General features: G+C 44.6%; 2 protein-coding genes across 4 annotated transcripts in view; one reads left to right on the top strand and one right to left on the bottom strand.

Moving 5' to 3' along the window:
• The window catches only part of CYFIP2 (cytoplasmic FMR1 interacting protein 2), a 131,938-nt gene that overhangs the window by 52,596 nt on the left and 58,935 nt on the right, over positions 1-20,407 (bottom strand). For all 3 annotated transcript variants that reach the window (XM_011947677.1, XM_011947678.1, XM_011947679.1), the window contains 5 exons: positions 19,170-19,246; positions 16,406-16,514; positions 13,781-13,900; positions 7,958-8,157; positions 6,036-6,123 (listed from right to left, as the gene is read on the bottom strand). In XM_011947677.1, the coding sequence (XP_011803067.1) occupies positions 6,036-6,123; positions 7,958-8,157; positions 13,781-13,900; positions 16,406-16,514; positions 19,170-19,246 (594 nt within the window). The remainder of the gene's footprint in view (positions 1-6,035; positions 6,124-7,957; positions 8,158-13,780; positions 13,901-16,405; positions 16,515-19,169; positions 19,247-20,407) is intronic.
• FNDC9 (fibronectin type III domain containing 9) lies at positions 1,484-5,590 on the top strand. The gene is made up of 2 exons (XM_011947675.1): positions 1,484-1,670; positions 3,654-5,590. Exon 2 carries the CDS (start codon positions 3,661-3,663, stop codon positions 4,333-4,335), a length of 675 nt encoding a protein of 224 aa, XP_011803065.1. The 5' UTR covers positions 1,484-1,670; positions 3,654-3,660; the 3' UTR covers positions 4,336-5,590.

Here is a 20,407-nt window from a genome sequence, read left to right as displayed (position 1 = left end):
CCTGGCTTTCTTCCTAACCTTTTATCATTAATGGGAATCAGAAAGAGACCTTCATGTGTTCACTTGGATACTCTGGTCATCAAGAAGAGAAAAGCTGACTTTTAAAAACATATAATTTGTATAAATTTATTGAGGTCTAAATGTATGTGAGCTACTTTCCACCCTCTATTCCAGACAAGCCCTGTGATCTCCTCAATAGAATGGCGGCAACACGTTCTTACAAGGTTGAAAGGAACAGGAAGGGATGGAACCTCAGAGCCAGACAGCCCTTTGTGAGAAAGGGGAGGCAAGCAGTCTGGATTCTTGAAAGGAAAGGAACACTGGGGATGATCCAATCCAGGAGTAGCAAACAGTTTCCATTTCTGGCGTCAACTCCAACTGACTGATTGGGAAGCAGTTTCTTGGGACGCTTGTGTTCAGAGGAGCTCTGGGGCTGTTTCAACACCCAGCTGGAAGGAGTGCTGCATTGGATTCCTAGGGTTGCTATCACAAATTACCATAAATGTGGCAGCGTAACATGACAGAAATTCATTCTCTCACAGTTCTGGAGACCAGAAGCCTAAAATCAAGGTTCTGGGAGAACCATGCCCTCTCCAAAGGCTCTAGGGGAGAATCTTTCCTTGCCTTCCCAGCTGCTGATGGCTCCCAGTGTTCCTTGGCTGATGGCAGCATCCCTCCACTCTCTGCCTCTGTCTTCCCTTGGCTTCTTCCCTTTGTGCCCCTCTGTGTGTACATCTCCCTCTCTGTTCTCTTACAAAGACATTAGTCATTGAATTTAGGGCTTATCCTTAAATCCAGGATGATTTCATCTTGAGATCCTTATCTAGTTACATCTACAAAGGCTCTATTTCTAAATCAGGTCACATTCTGAGGTTCTGGGTAGATATGCAATTTTTTTTGTGTGTGTGGGGGAGTTATTCAACCCAGTGAGAGTGCCATGATGGTTTAGCAAGCTTGACATGGGTTCAGGGCTGTGCAGGGATAGGGCTCATGTCTTCTGCCTTCTGATCTGCCATCCTGATGTAGCTCAAGCGCACAGCTTTACAGATGATGGCAGAACAGGTTCAGACAATACAAATAAAAGGGTCTTGACCAGTATCATATAACTACGTAATGCTACAAGAGTCAAGAATAGAGAAAAACGAAGATAAAAAGGTGGGGTAGGCAGTCGGGATGGGGAAATGTAGGGGTGGGAGGGGATGAAGATGAATATTACTGTTTTGGTTGTGGAATAACTGAGAAGAGCATCTTTGCATTTAAAACCATTAGCCAAAGAGGATCTAGATGGGACGAGAAAATAATAACCAGCCAATTGGGGAGAAAATGTAGGAGTGTTAAAAGAATTAGTACCGCACTGGGGATCAGTTTGCAGGGGATCATCTGCCCTTTTCCAGCCAAAGGAATGAGAGCTCCTCTCACTGGGCAAAAGCCTTTCCAGGCTGGTCCCTGAAAGCATCGTGCGTACAGATGCCTGCTGGTTGCCATGGTGAATGATGCTGATCTGAAGAAATGAATAACATGAGCGTTAGGGGCAGCAGTGGGATTACTCAGTGTTGAGAGAAACAACACGGAAAGCCCAGAGTGGAGGAGGGAGAAGGCACCATTCTCTCAGCTTTAATCTACTCCACCTCGGAGGGCAGAGCTCTAACCAGACACGCTGCGAGCATCAGGTAAGAAATATAGATGGCTCTTCTTGGAAATGGAAATGACTTTTCACACTCTGCTTGGAGAAGGGCTGGGCAACGGTAAATGAATAGTTAAAAATAGGGGAGAATTTAGAAATGGAAACAGAGGAAGAACAATCAATAAGGGAGATGGACCTAGTCCTAAAAGCTGAGGATGCTATTTGCGTCTTGACAGAAATCTCTTACAAATGTCTGCTGAGGTAATTCCATCTGTACAGATAGCTAGTGGCAGATAGGAAGCCAAGAGAACATTCGTGCGTGACAAGAAACAGGATTCCTGATTACTCCTGATGGAAGGGTTTTACACAGGTGGCTGCCTATGTATCATAAGTAATGAATTAGGCTCTTTTCATTGTGGTCGAAAGTGTATTTATAGGGGTGTGTGGGGTGGGGAAGATGAGTGTGTAGAGGACAACAAGTAAGGGAACATAAACGTTCAGTCTCCTTCATTATGACCTTCCCTGGAAGGGTCTGAGCACATCTGTCTCATCCCTTTCATTCTCCATTTATTGGGAAGAAATTTTCAGCCACATAGAAAGACACGATTCACCTTCCTGAGCATCTTAGCTCACTGTCACCCTTACAGAAGAAAAACAAGGATTGAGAAATTACTCAGTGCTGTGCACCTTTCTGCAGCTCCACTCCTGGAGGAAAATGGGCACAAACACAAGAGGATGGGGGAAAGCGGAGAGGAGAGAAAGGCAGGTCATAATAGCCATTGGTTTGGCTTAACATCCAATGCAGGCGAAAATCCAGTTGGCAGCTGTTTACTATGTCACTGCAACCCAAAATGAAACCTACTGGATTTGATGTGAGGGAGGAGGAACAGAGGACAAAGCAGGGTGAGACCTTTACGTGAACATACGTAGGCTGACTATGACTGTCTCTGTATTTCTGATCGGGGAAATCAGTAGAGGGAACTGCAAGAGAGAAACTAAAATACTTGAAGATGGCTCTCTCTTATCAAAGCGGGGCCTGACAATCTGAAGAGGGCTCATTTGATTTGTCTAGAAAAACAGCAACTGGGTCTCAGTCCTGGCACCTCATTTTGCAATAACGTCTGTAACTAAACCCGGCAGCCTTGCATTAGGAAATGTAGTGGTTAGGCAGCATTGAGTCCTTTTTCTACATGTTCACGGTGTGACATCAGGTTGCTCATCTGTAAAATGGGAATCTAGCTCAGAGGATGTGATGAAGAATAAAGGAAATTAATTACTGTCTGTGAATCATCTAGCATGACCAGTGACATAGCAACCACTTACTGTGAGTGGTTATTACCATGATTAACATTCATAATACCAGCAGAATTAAATAGTGGTAGTTATGCTGATATTAGGGGATGATTATCTTCACCTATAAAATAAATTACCTGGTAACGCTGGTTTTGAAAAAACAAACAAAACAGGAGAAGTTTTGGGGTGAAATCAGCTGCTAAAGAGTGACGAAGCGAATTTCCACTCACCATGGGCAACAGAACCAGGAGGCTAAAAAAAGCAGTGGGCAGAATGTTCTAGATCACTGAGTTCACAGTACTTACAGCAGAAACAGAAGGTCAGGAAGGAAAATTGAGGTCAATCAATTGCCTGAGGGGAGGTCACAGACCTGAGAATAAAGGTGAGCCTCTGAGGTTCTACTGATTTTTCCTACTTTTTCGTCTTTTTTCTTAAGGGGATGAGAACAATGTTATTATCTGAAGGATCTTGGCTAGGGTGGGATGTGGCTGGGATTACATGGGTGCATCTCTTTTTAGGCCTGAACTTTGGCATGGGACGGCCTTGGTTTTAACTTTTGTCCAGCCACTTTTTCGCTATGCCTAAATAACAGAACATCTAGGCCTCCATTTCTTTGTCTGTAAGATGAGGGCAATATGAGAGACCATCTCAAATGTGCAATAAATGGTGGCTATGATTATGATAAATATATACTTAAATCGGGGGATGTCACTCTTCACTTTGATTCTGGTTCTAGAATCGGGATGAACATCGAGGTGGGGAATATTTCTTATACAGGAGCCATCATCTCCTGGTCGTCCTCGGAGCCCTGCCTGGAGGACTATTACCATATTATGTATAGGCCCAACTGGAACAGCATCTTCTCTGGCTATCTTCGCTACAGCTTCCACCACGAGGAGAAGGTGCCTCGAACGATCAGCTCCGTAGTGCTGGAACATCTCGCCCCTTCCACTCTCTACTTCCTGTGCATCAGCTGTAAGAAGGCTGCCTTCCCTTACAGGCACTACTGCACCATGTTCCACACCCTGGATAAGAGTCCGCTGGCTCCTGGAAGCTCCCTGGTAGACCCCCAAATCTCCCTTTGGGTGCTGATGGCCATTCTGCTGGCCTGCTTCACAGCTGTCTTGGCTTTCATCTGCCTCCAGTTCTGGTGTGTCCGTTGCCATGAGCCGCGATGGTCTTACAGGGCTGGCCACATGGAGGAGGCCAATGGGTTGGTGAGATGGCCAGAGGAGGCCCCGGATCTTGGTCAGAGGGAGGAAGACCTGCAGGGGCTCCCCCTGGTGGAAGTGCCACGCAAGAACTCCAGAGATGAAGCTGAACTGAATCCTGAAGCCAACCAGGATGCCCCTGATGCGGATGCCTTACAGAGGGGGCGTGGTGACCAACCCGCCATACTGCCTCATTGTGGGGAATGAGAGTGGGGAGGAGACAGCCCGCATCATGTAGCCTAAAGCTTTCCACACAGTAGGTCTTTTGTACAAACGTGTCTATAGGCAACCCATTTCTCTCCCATCAAATGTCATTGCTATTTTGGGTCACCTGGGTTGGATGAATGCCCCATGACAAAGCTTCTCAAGCTGGAAAATGTATCCCCCAGGGTATGTCCCCCAGGGTATGCCAAGGCACAAACAGGGCATCTCTGCAGCAGTGTCCACTCGGAGGACACAGTTAAGAATTGAAATCTTTGTTTTAACATTAAAACAAACATGAATATGTTATAAAGTAGAAAGCAAAAATTTGCATGACTTAAATAAAACAGCACTTGAAGGAAATGTTTGAGTTGCAAGTACGCTCTGGGAGGTACACTTTTGGGCAAAGGTGGATGTCTAGTTTCCTCTGCCCTTGAGGGGATTACTTGGAAAAGTGTGAGAACCCTTGCTCTGGAGTGTTTTCCAACTTTTAGGCAATCACACACCACCTGTCTCTATTTTTTTAAATCATGGATTATCTTTACTATTATAATACTTTTTCTCTCTTTAAATTGACTCCTTTTTTAGGTGTAAACTTATTTTCAAAGACAGCCTTATTTTACTCCATAAGTGAAAAGCCAGCACCCTCCTGCTACAAACAGAAGGGAAGAGACATAAGAATAAACATCATGAAAACAAGATAATATTAAATCTGACTTAGCTTCTATTGCCTGCCAGTGACTCTGAGCTTAATGCCTGCTTGCTTGTCTTTGATAAAAAGGGAGATCCAGTGTTGGAGAGGTAATAAAGACATATTAGCACCAATATTTGTCTTTCTCCTTGATATAGCATAAGGTTTGAAAGAGAATCAAAAAGGGAAGTACTGTTTTTACTTTATGAGTCAGTGTTAGTTAAATGCCATGTCTGTGAACCACCTGTCAGTCAGCTTCCCTTGATTTGAGAAAATTGTCTTGACCAGACTAGGCGGGCTGCTCTGGAGAAGATGCCTGCACTCTCCAAGCATCATCCTAAGACCTTCCCAGTGCCCTCCTATATCTATAGAGCACAAAATCCCAGAATCACAGGACGACACTGCAGTGAATCAACTGAGAAACAGCAGGAGCTGAGAAGCCAAGACGAGAAGCCCCACATCCCTATTCCCTTGCCTACCTCATGCATTCCCTGCTCAGCACCCAGTTGTGGAGGTCTGCTTTTGCCCCCATTCCTGCTACTTGTGAACAAATAAAGATTCATATACTCACAGCTGTTTCTGCCTGGATCTCATTGCTGCCTTTTTCCTTTCTCTTCAAAGATAAGAGTCTCGCCCTGTCACCCAGGCTGGAGCGAAGTGGTACAATCATGCTCACTGCAGCATAAAACTCCTGGGCTCAAAGGATCCTCCTGCCTTAGCCTTTCAAGTAGTTGCTGGTGCATGCCGCCATGTCTGGCTAATTTTTTAATTTTTAATTTTTTTTTGGTGGAGACAGGGTCTCGCTATGTTGCACAGGCTGTTCTCAAATTCCTGGCTTTAAGTATCCACCGGTCTCGGACTCCTAAAGTGCTGGGATTAAAGGCAAGAGCCACCGTGACTGACCTCATTGCTGCATTTATCTCTCCACTTTCTTACTCTTCTAATTAAGGGACACTTTTCTGTTTGCTTTTCCTCACCAACCCTCTTCTAGGCAGGGTAGGGCAGGACTACTTACCTTGGATCCATAAAGGTAATAAGGCTGGACGTTGGCAGGTTTGTCTCGTTGTGGTTCTTGAGTGAAAGGAATGGCAGTCCGCACAAAACTAGTAGAAGCAAAGGGATGGGAAAGAGTTAATATGGTGCTAATATTATTCTTCATGGGACACAGATAAAAGGAGTGCTTCCTGGCCAGGTGAAGGTTTGCATTGGTACAAGTGCACTGTTTGTTAGGTGGTTGACTATAAAGGTACTAAACTCTTCTGACATCTTCCCATTCAACTTCCCATTCAACTCCTTTCCATAGATGGGAAAACTTCAGTCTAGATTCCCGGGCTCAAACCGGGGCTTGTGGCTGCTCAGAATGACACCAGGCAAGAATAAGAGTAGGCTGGGCTTAAACATGGCTTTCCCTGGGGCTCCACTCCTCTACCTCCAGTTTGGTTTCTCAAGAGCAGAGTTCAGCAAACTCTTTCTCAGAAGAGCCAGGCAGCAAATATTTTTAACTTTGGAAGCCAGATGGTCTCTGTTGCAAGTACTCAACTCTGCTGTTGCAGCATGGAAGCACCCACAGACAATAATAAACAAATGGATGACCAAGTTCCAATAAAACTTTATCAATTACAAATCATTTTCACTGGTCACCAAATATTATTCTTCTTTGGATTTCTTCCCCTCAACCACCCAAAAGTGTGAATACTATTGTCAGCTCATGGGCTTTACAAAAACAGTCAGCAACTAGATGTAGTCTGTGAGCCACAGTTTGCTGCTCCCTGATCAAGAGCGTTAAAACTCCTGTATCTTTATAGAAATGGAAATCTATCTCGCTTAGTGTGTGGATTCAGGTACATTTGTGGGTATCTCCCATACCCTTCCATTCATTCAACACATACTCATTTAATATTGGCCCTGAGCCAAGGCTTGGAGATACCTAGAAGAACTGCAGATTAATACATTTTTTTGCATCCTTACATACTTATTTTGTATGTGAATATATATGCCTTACCTCTTCCACCAGGTTATGGAACTTTCTGGGGATGAGGAAATTAGGTCTTGCCTCTACCTCAGTGCCTGGCCAGGGCTGTGTGCACCTTGCAGGAGGCAAGTTCCACTTTGTCATGTGTATTTGTGCTCTGCAAATGTATGCTGTTTTGCATGCATGCTTTTAGATATGTGGATATCCTTACATACATACAATCTGATCATGTCATCTCCTTTCCTCAAACTCTTTCAGGGTTAATAAAAATGCACGATCCTGCCCTGGCCTCTAGAGTACTGCACAACCTGTTCCTGTGTTATCTTTCATGGCACCATTTCCCACCCGACTAGTTTTATCCTCATCAACCTCTTGGAGAAACCCTTAGAAACCTGTCTGGAATATTCTTCTCCTGCCTTTTTGCCCTTATTTATTCCTACTCATCCTTTGCATCTTAACTCCAGCATTACTTGCTCAAAGAGGCAGCCTCCCTTGAGGTTTGCATGACTTTTTGGACTGGAACAGGTGGTGCTGTTACCTCTGCCATGGCCCTGTGGGCTTTCCTTCATCTCCTTATTCACTATTTGTAATGGTACATTTGTCATGTGATTATTTGACCACTTACATCCTCCTCTAGTCTGAAGACTCAAGAGACAGGAAGGTATCTGCTCACCATGGCATGCCCCATGTTTTACTGGAGCAGTAGAACACCCAAATGGGCAACTTCAGAGTAGTAGTAGAAAGAGTTCTTCAATGAAAGAAGACCTAATTGTTAACAACATTCAACTGTCAATCAGCTCTGTGACCTCAGGCAAGTGACAGAGCACAGAGCCTGTGCCCAGGAGGGGGTCTGAGAGACTCCTGTTGCAGGAACCACTCACATGTGTACTGGGCCTAGTTTGGAGGAGGCAGCTGGTCATTCCCCCAACACCCACCCGGCCCCCTCTGCACAGGGATTCCCTTACCGGTTCGTGGACCCATTGTAGCAGTAGTTGGGGAGAAAGTCAAAGTTCAGTTCCCAGAAGACATGTAGGGTGATACGGCCATAGGGGGCGGACACATTGTGATTGGCCTCCCGGAACATGGCATCGAAGCTGTCCAGCGTCATGTGCTTACAGAGCAGCCGGTGCGTGAGCCGGTTAATCTCCAGCAGCCACTCCAGCTCCTGTCCAGAGAGAGAACCCACAACTGCTGAGGAATTGCTTGTAAGGATTACATGTGTGCTTTATCTTACTGCTTCTGTTCATGCAAGTGACAGCTGCTCAGACAACCTCCTGACCATCTACATGGCAACCAGGACCCCTGCAGTAGCAAGTGACAAGGTTCCCTTCTTCTGAGAAGTGGAAGGATTGTCAGACTACACTGAGAGAGATGGAGGCCCAGAGAGTTAAGGGCAAGGTTGGGGAAAGGAGGCTGCATGCCTATCCCCTGGAAGGAGACCATGGACCATGTGCAAATCCCCTTTGGGTAGAGAACAAGCTTACTAGATTTCCAGTTTCTGTATCGATGAGAAAAAAGCAATACTAAGAGCTACCACTCATTAAGGGTTTACTATCAGGTTGAACCCTATGACGTTACTGGTTTTTTAGGTTATTGGCAATTTTGCCTGGTTCAGCCAAATCAGTATGTGCCAGTTTTATATGCGTCAACTCATTTAATGCTTATTAAACTCTATGAGGTCAGTATTGCTGCTGTTCTTATTTTAGATGTATGGAAATCGAGGCTTTGAGAAGTAAAGTAACTTGGCTTCAAATCCAGGAAGCTGGGCTCCAAAGTGCACATTCTTAACCACTATATATTCTAACTGCTATAGAAATTATAAAAAAAGATGGGAGCAGAATGCCTCATCCTTTGGAGTGTAGGCCCCTTGAGGTATCACATGGGGTTGGCAAAGGCATGGCTACAAGCCATGGGCAAGCAGTCTGCAGTCAGCTCATGATGATCGGGATCTATGTGCACTGTGGGCCCTGAACAAAGGAATCCCACCTTCAGGCAAAGTGGGACAGAGTAACATTGAATCCCAGCAGGACACGGCATTTGCTGGGAAATGAAAGAAAAGTGTAACTCTTCCAACACACTTTGGTCCCTCATTGTCCTGCAACTTCCCGCCATTGCTATCAAAAGGAACCAAAGTACAGTCTTGTGTAGAGACAGAAAGCACCTTAGGCCACTCCTGTGTTGTTTTGGTTACGCCATCTTTTAAGATCGGTACAATGGTCCCTCATTCAGAGAGGGGAAATGGAGGCCCTGAAGGTTAAGCAACTTGCCCAAGGTCACCACAATAGGCCTTAGGATGTGAATCCAAGTCTCCTAATTCCAAATCATGTGTTCTTGGCTCCTGTGACACAGTTCCCCGGAATAAGGATGCAAGAGCTGTGAAAGTTCTTTCAAAGGCAAAGATAGCTTTACAACATAAAGGCTAAAAGAACATCAGCAAGGCCAATTCATCAGAGCATGGCCAGGTGGGATGACCATGGGGTCTGCTGTAATGGTTGGAATATGTCCACAGGAGGCAGCCTCATGCCAGGGATTCAATTTCATTCTCATGAGCCACAAAGACCTCTAGATGGAGACCAGAGTATGGTCAGGTGGAGATCCGAGGCTAGGCTTCCAATTTTTAGAGCTCTGCCTCTCTGAAACTCAGATTCTGTGGCTCTAAATTGAAGTGTGCAGAAATGGTTGAAGGCTTGCAAACATACATGGCTAAAGAGGCCAGACAGGTCAGGTAAGTGAGATCAACTGGGGTGAACAGAAAGTTTAGGGAGTGAGTCCGTCTATGACACATTGGAGGGCCCTGCCCAGGTAAAGGTGGAGCTACTACTTCTGATACTCCGTCTGACTGCTGCCATGCTGGAGTAGGGGATTAGTGATGGTAAATCCTGCAATTTTTCAAAAGAAGGTCAGAATTTGAATTCTGGAACAGCATCGGAGGAATAAGTTTCCAGTCATTGTGTACCATGAAGTAAATGAAGGGCAGAAATACAGAATCAGCTTGCTGATTCTGTCTCTTGGGGGCCTGGCTAGCTGGAATATGTCTTTATTCTGATTCACTCAGGATGGGTACTAAAGAAATAAAAAATACATGGAGTAAGCACTACTCAATGTATTTCTAAGATCTCTGAGTCGCCTGGCACACTGCGGTGCCTGTTACTGGGAAGACAACTGAGAAGCTGTGGAACAAATTCTGCGTTATCGTTCTGTGACTTTAGCAGTCTCACAACACACATCCATGTTCACAAGGCAGACAGAAGGAGAGGCAGATCCACTGAACCGCAGGTCCACTTTTCCCTGCACATTATGTAACTCAGATGATGTTTCTGCAGCACATTTTGAATTTGTTCTTCTGGTCTTAAAACCAGAAGAGGGCATGTGCCAGCTGGATGCAGGGCTCAATGCACCAAAGCGTGGAAAAGGCTTAAAAAGCCATGTGGGCGGTTTAGGGGTCTCCTAAGAGGATGACAGCTTTCCACAGTAAGGCTGATTTACTAAAGGGCAACACAGAGAAACAGAACCGGGGCAGTAAAACACCCAAATGGGCAACTTCAGAGTAGTGGGAGAAAGAGCTCTTCAGTGAAAGAAGACCTGACTGTTAACCACATTCAACTGTCAACCAGCTCTGTGACCTCAGGCAAGTGAGAGAGCAAAGGTCTCAAACTCAGTACAGTGAGGCCTGGGAGGTCACACACATAAACGAAGCCTGCCAGTGGGGCTGTGGCGAGCTGAAGAAAGTGCAGCCCATCTCACAGGAACTTCTAGTCATTTTTGGGCAATCGTTACCATCCGGGAATGCTGGTCTGGCATTGCCAGAGCTTCTGCATTTTTATTTGAATTCTTCCCAATGTTAAATGTTGGCTCAAAATTACAAATGTACTATGCCACCTAAACAAAACACAGCCTGCGGGCTGCCCGTTTTCAACTTCAGCATCGGGTCTTGCTGAGACTCTGTTTGCTCAGCTGTGTAAATGAGGGTGACTAACTCCCCAAATCTTTGCAACCTCTCCCAACTCAGAATCAAGTTGTCTCCCCATCTCAGAATGGAGTTTTTCAGGCGGAGGGAAAGGCTGAGGGGAACGCACTCCTCATTTTGTTTCTTGGAGGAGGTAGAAGCTTCTCAGCCAGGGCAAGCAGGGGCCATCCTGACCCACCGGGAGAGTGCTTCCCTGAGGTCTCTTCATGGGCTTCCCAGGAACTGGTGTTCTCTGGGGAGCCATTGCCCTCGCCTGATAAACAAGGGCTTTCACTGCTTGTTTTGATTTTGTTCTCAGCTAAAAGAACATTTAGTGCTTTCAAACAGGTGGGAAGAGGCCATGGAGACACATATATCCCAAATCTTTTTTTTTCATAAGATATGCTCATTATTGGAAAACTAGAAGATACAGATAAACAAAAAAGAAAAAAAAAATCCCACCACTTGGAGCTAATCACTGCTAACCATTTGGCATAAAGAATAACTCTGTTTCTCAAAATAGAGATGAGCAAATGATTTTTCAGCAAAATGCGTGCTGTGCTACCGTCTCTTGAAGTAAGTGACCCAGGACTAAGGAGGGTGGTTAGGGCAGCCCCTAAGAAATGCTGTTGAAAATTCACCCAAAATTATTGCATTGCAGCCCCAAATTTATTTTTCTCTCATCTTTTTTCCATAAGCTATTATTTATTAAGTGCTAACTATGTATACAAAGGACTCTTGGGAGGCTGAGGCAGGTAGATCACAAGGTCAGGAGTTCGAGACCAGCCTGGCCAACATGGTGAAACCCCATCTCTACTAAAAATACAAAAATTAGGCGGGCCTGGTGGCACATGCCTATAGTCCCAGCTACTCAGTAGGCTGAGGCAAGAGAATTGCTTGAATTTGGGAGGCAGAGGTTGCAGTGAGCTGAGATCATGCCACCGCACTCCAGCCCAGGCAACAGAGCAAGACTTCCTGTCTCAAAAGAAAACAAAACAAAAACAAACAAACAAACTCTGCAAAGCTCTTTCCAGGTAGTGATCTCATTTTATCCCTACAGTAACCCTAAGAGGTGGATTCTGATATTCCCTCCATTTCTACAGATAAGGAAACAGACTTGGAGAAGCTGAGTAACTTGCACAAGATCACGCAGCTAGTAAGTAGCACGGTGAGGACTGGGACTGCAGGTATGATGCTAGAGTCCTAGTTTATTGCCACTTTATTTTTTACCACTTTGTCCACTTAAAATAAAACCCAATTTTATTTAAAAATAATTTTAGACTCATAGAAAAGTTGTAAAAACAGCATACCCTGCATATCCTTTATCCAGCTTCCCCACTGTTAACCTCTGGCAGAACCACAGTACAATTATCAAATGAAGGAAATTAATGTTGGTACAACACTATTAGCTGAATGACAGACTTTATTCAGGTTTCACCAGTTTTCCCACTAAAGTCCTTTTTCTGTTCTAAGATTCAATCTAGGATTCCATGTTGCATTTAGTTGTCATGTTCCCTTATTCCTTCGTAATTTGTAACAGTTTTCACTCTTTCCTGTCTTAAGACCTGCACACTTTTGAAAAATATTGTTCACTTATTTTTTTAGAATGGCACTCGATTTGGGTTCATCTGATATTTTCTCATAATTAGATTGAGATTGTGCATTTTGGCAAGAATATATGATGACAACAATAATATGTTTTACTGGTGATATTAACTTTTGGTTAAGATGGTGTCTGCTATCTTTTCTCCATTGTAGAGTCATTCTTCCCTTTGTAATTAATAAGTATCTTAGGGGAGGTACTTTGAGACTATGCGAGTACCCTATTTCTTCTCAAAGATTTTTTGGTTTAAAAAATTTTTTTATTGTGGTAAGATGCACTTAAAATTGAACATTTTAATGATTTTTAGGTGTACTGTGGCATTAAGTACATTCACATTGTTGTGCAACTATCAGCACCATCCTTTTCTAGAAGTGAAACTTACCTTCTCCAACTGAAACTCAGGATCTATCAAACACCATCTTCCTCTTCCCTGGCAACCACCATCCTACCTTACGTCTCCATGAATTTGCCTACTGTAGGAACCTCATATAAGAGAAATCATGCAGTATTTTTCTCAAAGTTCTGCCCACTTATTTTAGCAACCGTTGACAGCTCTTGCCTACAATTTTTATTATGTTCTAATGGTGATTTTCCATTTCCAATTCCTTCTGTTCATCTGCTTTTGAAAGCAGTGAAATCTTCCTTTGATTCACTGAAAGGACAACCAGTCAAGTTTACTCTAACTCTTGAAGAGAATTAGTAGAGAGTCGTTTAAACTGCTGTTTTCTGGGAGAAAGGAGTAGGCCTATTCCAGGCTTGCGCATCAGAACCAGTTACATAACGTACAGGGTACGATGTTTAATGAAAATGTGGGGCCCCCTCGTTTAAGAATTTCAAGATGGTGACAGTAGAGCAGTAAACCAGCTGCAAAGCCCTTCTGGGCCTTATACTACTGTACACCCGTGAAGCCAACCCTCTTGTGCAATTTCCCTAGCTTCTTAGGACCATTCACCTACTTGCTCAGCCTGCAGGATCCTAAGGACATGCAGCTGTGTCTGAGGGTTGGCCATCTCTAGAAATCTCAAGGAGACCCCCTCCACTCTGTCATTCCCAAGGCAATCAGGAACCTAAGATTATTCTTATTTTGTGTAAGTTTTTATTTCCCAGCTCCATTCAGATGGGAAAGAGACTCAGTGCCCCTCTTTAACTGGCCCATCACTAGACTAACTACAGTCCCCATCTAGGCGTCTAGTCTGAGAAATCCCAGAGCAGAAATCCCACACGCTCCCAGACTCTTACCACAATGGAGGTCAGATCCTCACTCTCAAAGCGGCTGATAGCCTGGTCCAAGGATTTATACATGGCGGCAGAGATGCGCTGGGTAATGAGTCTGTTCAGGTCAATTGATCTACCCAACAGCTGGATGAAGAGAGAGAGAGAAAAGTTACTTAAAATTCACACTGGCCAGGTGCAGTGGCTCATGCCTGTAATCCCAGCACTCTGGGGGACTAAGGTGGGAGTGAGACTGCCAGGTGGGAGGGGTTTCCTGGAGAAACTCCAACCAGCCTGTCCATTGAGGTGGAGGCTCAGGAAGTTTATGATGTTTCCAGCAGGGAGGAGTCCGGCCCCTCCTCTTCCTGTGTGGAACCGGGGATTCCAACGGCCTGTCAGGAAGCTCTCTAGCTAAGGGACTCTAGCCTTGTGAGAGTCCCTGTTTCCCCACCCCCCCTTTTTTTTTCCCTTTTCACCCAATAAAACCCTGCTTTACCCACCCTTTAAACAGTCTGCAAGCCTAAGTTTTCATGGTCATGGGACAGACAAGAACCCCATCTTTAGCTGAAATGAGAAAAAGTCCTACAACAGGAGGATAGCTTGAGCCCAGGAGTTTGACACCAGCATGGGCAACATAGTGAGACTCTATCTCTACAAAAAATAAAAAATATTAGCCAGGTGTGGTGGTGTACATCTGTAGTCCTAGCTAACTGGGAGGCCGGAGGTGGGAAGACAGCTTGAGCCCAAGAGTTTGCAGCTGCAGTGAGCCATGATTGCACCACTGCACTACAGCCTGAGCGACAGAGAGACCCTGTGTCTCAAAAACAAATAAATAAAGGTTCTCACTGACACCTGACAAGTATGTGCATGCACTGATAGGAAATTGGATTAAAATTACAAAGGACATAACTGGGACAAATGGGAACTGTATTTAGAAAGCAGTATTGTTAAATTTCCTGAGTATCATCATTCTATTCTGTTTTTATAAGAGAATGTCCTTGTTCTTAGGAGATACAGGCTGAAGCATTCAGGGGTGAAATGTCATGACTTGGCAACTTAATCTCTCAAATGGTTAAGAACAAAAGTATGTATATTCATCACACACACACAAACATACACACTGTATAAGTGCTAGAGAGAGCATACATACATGACAGAGAGAATGTGAACTAAATATGGTAAAACATAAATAATTGCAAACCTGGCTACAGGATAATAAGTGTTCATCGTATTATTCTTTCAACTTCCCTGTAGGCTTGAAACACAGGAAGTTTAGGAAAAATACGATTCACTCAGGCTGTGGGAAGAGGTTCAGGATAGGCTCTGGCTTCCCATAAATGTTTCTGCTGACATCCTAAATTTAGCCCTGAGGTGCTTCCTGCATCTTTCCTGTGCTCAATTCAGTCACCAGGGCACAGCAGCCGACTCAGCAAGGGCCCACTTCGTGCCTTCATGAGGGAAAATTTAAAAGCAAGAGGATGAAGGTCTGATTACAGGATGGAAAATATAGCTTAAGGTACTTTCCACTGGGTTACATGAGGACATTACTGCAGCTGCTATGTAGATAGCAATGAACATTTGTCGAGTACCTGCTGTGTCCACAGCACTTTGCTAGGTGTCAAATGATTATTCTTAACTATTTTATTTTTCAACTTCTCTTTTAGCATAAATTTTCTACCAACTGACTAGGGCCCCTTATAGCCATCTTATGCACACATAAAGCCCTCACTATTTAATATCCTGTGGCTAATTCTGGCTGCATTGTAACTGATAGCAGTAATCTTCTGAGAGGTTGAAAGAAAAGCTCTCATTGAGCCCCTGCTGTTGACAGAAGTACAAATTCTATTCCCTGCCCCCTCCCCCGCCCCGTTTAAGGAGTCTCCATTTCCTTGGATTTCTCATCGCAATGGGAATGTCCAGGGTTTCTGAGATGAATTCTTTCCTTTTCACCTCTGGCATGGGCTTAGGTTCAGCCAGAGCCTAAGCTTATGGTATCACAAAGATCAGGACCACATAATAAGCACATAGACATCACAGCATAAAGGCCATTTTGTCACCCACTTGGCCAACAGCAGGGCTCTAGGAGGAGGGCTCGCCATCTGCTGGGGCATCTCTTATGCTGTCTGTCTGCCTCACATTAACATTGTTAAGTGGGGATGTTTCTCAGTTCCCAGCAACATTTCCTCTATATCTAGGGTCAAATGTTAATAGAAACCAACTCTGCACACACAAAAAACCAATTTCTACCGTGGATTTGCCCTGACATGCTTTCGTTTCAAAGGCGCCACGGTCTTCCTCACTTAGACCGGCACTTGGGCCCTGTTCAGGGACAGATTTACCCATCTCTGAGTGGCATCCCAACCGGAAAAAGTGGGCTGCAGCTTATGATGAGAAGACGAAGGCTTTGGTTGCCATAACTTGTCAGAGGTCAGCTATCGACGGGTGGAGAAGCCCAGAACCTGAGCCAAAGGAAGCCCAATGCCTCTTTATTGTTTATGAGATCCTGAGGCTGTGCTACGCCCAGGCTCAGAAATCCACAGTGGCAACATGCTGGGAAGACAGTACCCACGCCTGATTCCCGATCTCTAGGCTGACTTCACAGCTGCTCTCTCCTGCCCCTTCCATCTCCACAGTGGCTTCCGCTCCCCATACCTGGACGTGTCTCTGTTTCAGCAGTGTTTCATAGCGATTGGACGGTGGATAAGGAATGATGACACCGTAATTCTTACACTCAGCTCGAAAACGTTTATCCAACAGGACACTGGAAGGAATAAAAGTGAAACAAGGCCAGTAAACAGACAGTGAATGACTCTCAACTGCCCAGATACTTCTATTTCAAATCATAGAATCTACCCACAGAGCACTATCTTACATATCTTAAGCAAAATTGTTTTCTGCTCTAGATAAGTTACTTCAAATTTCTTTTCAGTCACAGAAGCTCAATATGTGAAACAGAGTTTCTAAGTTAAAGATGGGCAACACTGAACTTGAGCCACTTTCCTCTTTTATTCATTTACCACAAAAGCAATTGAGTGCTTGCTTGGTGTATCCCAGGAAACATTCTGGGTACTGGGCATACAAAGTGCCTGTCCTCACGGAGCTCATACTCCAATGAGGAAAGACTGATAAACACAAACAGAGGAATGAAATAATTTCAGATAATAGGTAATAGTTGCATAGTGTTTATTATTTCCCAGACACTTTAAACACACACATACAAACACACGTCATTTTAAATCTCTCCACAACCTTATGAGCTGGGAGTGTTACCATCTTTCACGCTGAGGCATGGATTGCAGAGGAGCAAGTGCTTTAAAAATAAGAAAATGGGATCATTTGGAGTTAGGAAGTCAGGCAAAGTCTCTCTAAAGAAGTTTTGCTAAATGGAGACCTGAATGATAAAATCGGAAAGATCTAGGGGAGCACTGTCATTGATACCATAAGCTTGGTTACGTTTGAGAAGAGGAAAGATGGCCAGTGTGGATAAAGTATAGTGCAGGTTGCACAGTATGGTGCAAAATGAATTTACAACATTAGACCAGGGCCAAACCAGGTAGGGCCACACAGATCTTAGTAAAGAGGCTAGGTGTATTCTAGACATAACTAAAAGCCACCTAAAGGTTTTATGCAAGAAAGAGACATCATCTAAATCTACACTGTCCAAAGTAGTAGCCACCAGCCACATGTGCCTACTGAACACTTGAGATATAGCTGGTCCAAATTGAGATGGGCTGTAAAACACAGGATTTTGAGGACTTAGAAGAAAAGAATGAAAAATCTCTACTAATTCCTATATTGAGTATATGTCAAAATTATAATGTTTTGGATATGTGGGGTTAACTAAATTAAAATTAATTTCACCTGCTTCTTTTTCCTTTTTAAAATACCTCTACTAAAAAATTTAAAATAACATCTCTGGCTCACGTTTGTGGCCGCGTGGCATTTCGAATGAACAGGACTGACCTAGCTCATGGTTTTCCTCCTGGGCTTTCTCCGAATCTCTCAACCTCCTCAACTTCCCATACTTTAAAAAATCACTGATCTTACAGGGAAGGGTGTAGATAAAAGCCCATAAGGTAGACAAAGGAAGACCCAGGGTTTGACATGCCTGAGTCTGTTTCTATAGATGATGGAACAGTGTATTTGGAATCAGAATTGTCTTACAGAAGCCAGAAACCCAACTCACTGTTAGAACCACACCCCATTCAATCCACAGACGCCTATTGACTACTTTGTGAAAGGCTGTGTTCTCTGCTTTCCTTGAAATCTTACATGCATGCTTTCTATGCTTTCCAGCCTATAAGAGTTGCGTTACTTAATGCACATCCTATGTTAACACAAACTTGTGTGTACTGCACATCAACTCCTATTTGAAATATATCAGGGCTACTTTGGCTGTTAAAAGCAAAACGAAGCAAATCCTTTTCATAGAGAAATTATTAAAGTAAGGCACTATCCTTGAAATTACTGGTTGGTATGTTTGGATTTCCAATAAGAATGGAAATACCTATATATAAATTTGAGGTTTTCCTTGATCAGTGCTGTTACAGGTTCTTGAAACCCAGGAACTCACGAGGGTTTGAACCAACATATAGTGGCAATATCAAGGAGCCTCTAAGCCTGATACATCTCTGATCCAGACTTCTTCACTGGCCTCCTGTCTGGTTTGCACACACCCATTCTTCTCCAATTCATTCTCCGTACATTTATATTTTTAAGAGAGCAAACTTTCACAAGTAAATAAAAATCGAATCGGGTCACTGTTGTACTTTTGAAACCATTCGGAGACATTCCACTCCTGGGAGAAACAGCTACAAAGCCGGCGTGCTCTGGCCCTGCCCACCTCCCGAGCCTTAGCAGGCAGCCTGCCCCCTCTAGTGGTGGTGAAGAGACACTGACATGCATTAATCCACAGGAATCCTCCCACAGCCCTGTGAGGTTCGCAGGCTGTTATTATACTCCCGCCACAGGGACCTTGCACAAGCAGTTCCTTTTGCCTGCAACTTCCTGCCACATCCTTCACCTCCTTTTACTTTCTTCACTCCTACCAACTTCAGATAAGAACTCAGATGCCACTTCCGCAAGATGGCCTTTCTAGTTCCCCACCCCCAAAGGTTTAACCGTTGTACGTTCCCATGAGCTTTTCCCTCACAGACAGCATGTAACCTCCTTGTCACTGTGCACTCATTGGCTTTTAGTCAACGTCCGTCTTTCCTGCTAGACTGCAGTCGGTGTGAGGTGAGCCCTCTATCTGCTCAGTTTCCTTTCCACTCTATTTCAGCACCCAGTCTGGGCCTGTGGAATGGCTCTGTTTTCCTCAGGGGCTAAAGAAGACAGGAGGTTTCACAACAGAAAATCACATCTTCCAGGTGGCAGTCTTAAGAGATTGCTACTCACAGCTCTGGGGCTTTCCTACCTGCCGGCCATGGCTTTGTAGTAAGCAAAGATCTGGTCTGCCAGCTTGTAGACAAACTGATCAAAACACAGGTTCACCTGGTGGAGAGGAAGCAGGAAACATCACTGGCGCCCGTTCAGCTTAATCACAGAAACTGAAAGAGGGCAGTCGGGCAGGACTGCCCAAAGTGCATTCTGGGGAAAGACGCTTTGAAGGGGAAAAAGAAGATTCTGTGGCTAAGTTTGGGAGGTTTGGTCCCTTGCTCTCAGGGTCCTCAGTCAGTCAACAGACAAGGCAAAGTTCAAAAAGGAACCAACCTCCCCACGGCCGCCCTCCTCAGCTGTTTTGAGGCTGCCTGCCTGGAGGGATGCAACGCACAGACCGTCAGAACCCATCAGTGCTCAAATTTGTCTGCTAACTCGGCGGCCTCCCCATCTATCTCTTCTGATAGACGTTATTTTTCATTGTATTTTACTTTGCTTTGCAATTTTTTTTTTCTTTTGAGACAGAGTCTTGCTCTGTCACCCAGGCTGGAGTGCAGTGGCACAATCTCGGCTCACTGCAAGCCCCGCCTCCCGGGTTCACACCATTCTCCTGCCTCAGCCTCCCGAGTAGCTGGGACTACAGGCGCCCACCACCATGCCCAGCTAAGTTTTTGTTATTATTATTATTTTTTTTGACAGAGACTCGCTCGACAAGTCGCCTAGGCTGGAGTGCAGTGGTGTGATCTCGGCTCACTGCAACCTCTGCTTCCTGGGTTCAAGCGATTCTCCTGCTTCAGCCTCCCAAGTAGCTGGGATTACAGGCGCCCGCCACTATGCCCAGCTAATTTTTGTATTTTTAGTAGAGATGGAGTTTCATCATATTGGCCAGGCTGGTCTCAAACTTCTGACCTCAGGTGATCCACCCACCTTGGCCTCCCAAAGTGCTGGGATTTCGAGCCACCACACCTGGCCACAAATTTGTTTATGAAGTTGATAGTCACATTTCAAAGCGCCTTCCTTCCAACTTTGCTTACGTAGCTTTGGTTTTCAATGAAGAAAGCATTGACATTTCAGGGTCTCACCATCAGTGACAGACCGTGATGCTCAGGTGGGAAGATAATTCCCACCATACACAGAGAATCAAACCAAATATTCCAAAAATGGCAAGAGCAGGACATGACCATGAGATGGGGCAAAGGCAGTAGCTAGGTAAGTCAAAGGAAACAGATCCTATTTACTGTCAGATTTAATATTTTAAGTCCTTCATGTTTAATA

Source organism: Colobus angolensis, unplaced genomic scaffold (assembly GCF_000951035.1).
Source record: "Colobus angolensis palliatus isolate OR3802 unplaced genomic scaffold, Cang.pa_1.0 Scaffold27, whole genome shotgun sequence".
Taxonomy (NCBI): Eukaryota; Metazoa; Chordata; class Mammalia; order Primates; family Cercopithecidae; genus Colobus; species Colobus angolensis.
Note: the sequence above shows the minus strand (reverse complement) of the source record. Positions and strands in the feature narration are given on the sequence as shown.

Bases quoted from the DNA above. Each gene is read 5' to 3' on its own strand.
- FNDC9 (XM_011947675.1), top strand. From the start codon at position 3,661: ATGAACATCGAGGTGGGGAATATTTCTTATACAGGAGCCATCATCTCC.